The sequence below is a fragment of the Paramormyrops kingsleyae genome, chromosome 21, assembly GCF_048594095.1.
Source record: "Paramormyrops kingsleyae isolate MSU_618 chromosome 21, PKINGS_0.4, whole genome shotgun sequence".
In the NCBI taxonomy this organism is placed as follows: Eukaryota; Metazoa; Chordata; class Actinopteri; order Osteoglossiformes; family Mormyridae; genus Paramormyrops; species Paramormyrops kingsleyae.
The window spans coordinates 482,441-484,812 of NC_132817.1; the positions used below are offsets into that span (position 1 = coordinate 482,441).

Below are 2,372 nucleotides of genomic sequence, written 5' to 3' on the forward strand. Positions count from 1 at the left end.
TTTCTCAACTTGCCATTTATTGAATAATGACTTAAATATAAATATAAACTTAAATAACAAAAACAAAACTTAACAATAACAATAAAATTAAACTAACTTAAACTTGTAAACAATAAACACAGCAGCATCATAATCTTTTAGTGCAATTCTTGAGGTAAGGAACATTTTTAAACATGCACATTCCTTTTTGTATTATGTTCAATTTTAATCCCACTTCCAGTCCCTGAGTCTTTCTCCTCCCACCCATCCCTCACTGAAAGTTGTTAGTACTTCCAGTTTAAGAGCTGCAGGTTGTTGTGCAGAAAACACAAACGTTCTGCATTTTCTCCTGTGAGCCTACTCCTCTTTGTCATAGATCATTCCAATCTCACTAAATACTCTCTCACTGGGAACAGAGGAGGGGGGTGGACAAAGGAATTTTCTTGCCAGTGGTGCAAGAAGGTGTAGGTGGGATGTGTTCTGTTTCCACCATCCCAGTGGCTGACCAGCCTGTCTATCAATCAATGGCTCACGGATGTACTGATCCAGCTGCTCAGAGATGTGGTGATCGTCATCACTCTCCTCAGGAGTTCCATGAGCCCCCAAGATGTTTGCATACATTTGTTCAAGAAGACTAGAGGGACCAGGTAATTCTTCATCTTCCTCCTCCACCCTTCTCTGTTTCGGATCTGATCCTTGGTCTTCAGTAGTGGCTGTTTTCATATGTTCAGACACAATGGCATGCTCTTCTTTTATCCATTGTTTTGCTTTGCTCAGTGTGTCCTCTGCAAAGAAGACATGACCCTTATACCGAGGATCCAGCAGTGTTGCTAGCACCAAACATTTGGTCTCCTCCATCTTAGCAAACCTTGTCTCCAAGCTTTGCAACATGGTTTCCCGGAGTGTTTTTATCCCCCTTGTGTTGGGACCCTCTTGCTGAAGCATCATCTTCAGCACAGCAATGCTTGGGATGACACTGGAGATGGAAGCCTCTGACTTGCTGATCTCAAGAGTTACTTCCTCAATAGGTTCCAGTGTCTCAATCAAATTTGAAATGATGTCCCATTGATCCGCAGTTGGGGTTGCAAACTTTCCATGTTCTCCAGCGTAGATGTTCAGTGCAGGCTTCTGCTCCAGCATCCTCTGCAACATGTGTAGCGTGGAGTTCCAACGGGTAGGTTCAGCCTGAATGATGCTGTGCTGGGGGAGGCCAAGATCTTTTTGAATTCTCTTCAGATGTTGTTTTGCGAGCACAGAGTGGTTGAAGTGTTTAGCACAGGTCTTTAACTTGGCAATAATATCCACCACTACTCGCTGACTGTTGATGCCCTCGGTCACCACAAGCTGTATTGTGTGTGCACTGCAGCTGAGATTAGGTATTTCTGCTAGTCTGGGGCCTTTAACCATATTAGCACCACTGTCACAGAGAACAAGCACAACTCTATCATGGTTGATGTCCCAATGCTTCAGCATGCTGAGGAACATGCTGCTGATGTATTCCCCAGTGTGAGAGCCAGACATGGCCTTGACATTTAGGACAACTTGTTTCCTTTCCCAGTTGTTGTCAATAAAATGACATGTTAGACTCATCAATGCTTCGGTTTCCCCAGACCAACAGTCTGTTGTGAAAGACAAATGGGGGCCAGCATCCTCTGCAATCAGTGCTTTTATTTTCTTCTCAACTCTTAACTATATCATCCAGAATGGCTGTGCGGTAGTGCTCCTCAGTTTTGAGGGTATACCTGGGCTCCAATGCAGCCACCAGCCGCCGAAAGCCAACATCTGAAACAACTGTAAATGGCTGGTTGTCTGTGGCAATCATTTCTGTAATTAAAGTGTCGATTTTTTTTGACCTGTGATCAGAATTATGCCATTTCCGTTGAGCATCAAACATTTCTGCTACAGTGGGCTGTGTTAAACTGGCTGAAGATGCAGCTGCTTTTTCTTCCTGGGCATCTGTATAAACCTGGAGGTGGTGACACTTCAGGTGACTCCACAAATTTGTGGTGTTTTTCTTTTTTCCCTCTGTAGCGCCCAAGCTCACCAGTCTGCTGCAAATATTACATTTGGCTTTTCTTGGCGTTTGCTTTGTGAAATGCTGCCACAAAGGATTTGCTTTCTTTTCAGCCATCAGACAATTACTAGAACAGAAGAAAAATGCTAGGTTAGCATTTTTATTATAGTGCCATCATCTTCAATTCATTCTACAATTCCAGTATTCCATGCACATTAAAACGATTACACTCTAACACATTTTGAAAGAAAAAAAATGCTAGTAACTAAGTACAGCATGGCATGAGTTTTACACAGCCCAAAACCTTTCACTAACATGTTGTTTATGTTATTAGCTGAGAAATTAACAAACAGAATCTAGCGATCGCATAAAATAAAAT

General features: G+C 42.5%; 1 protein-coding gene across 1 annotated transcript; it reads right to left on the reverse strand.

The window, feature by feature from the left end:
- Positions 1 to 1,805, reverse strand: LOC111840409 (zinc finger BED domain-containing protein 4-like). The gene has a single exon (XM_023805194.2). It carries the CDS (start codon positions 1,567 to 1,569, stop codon positions 337 to 339), a length of 1,233 nt encoding a protein of 410 aa, XP_023660962.2. The 5' UTR covers positions 1,570 to 1,805; the 3' UTR covers positions 1 to 336.
- Positions 1,806 to 2,372: the final 567 nt, after the last annotated feature.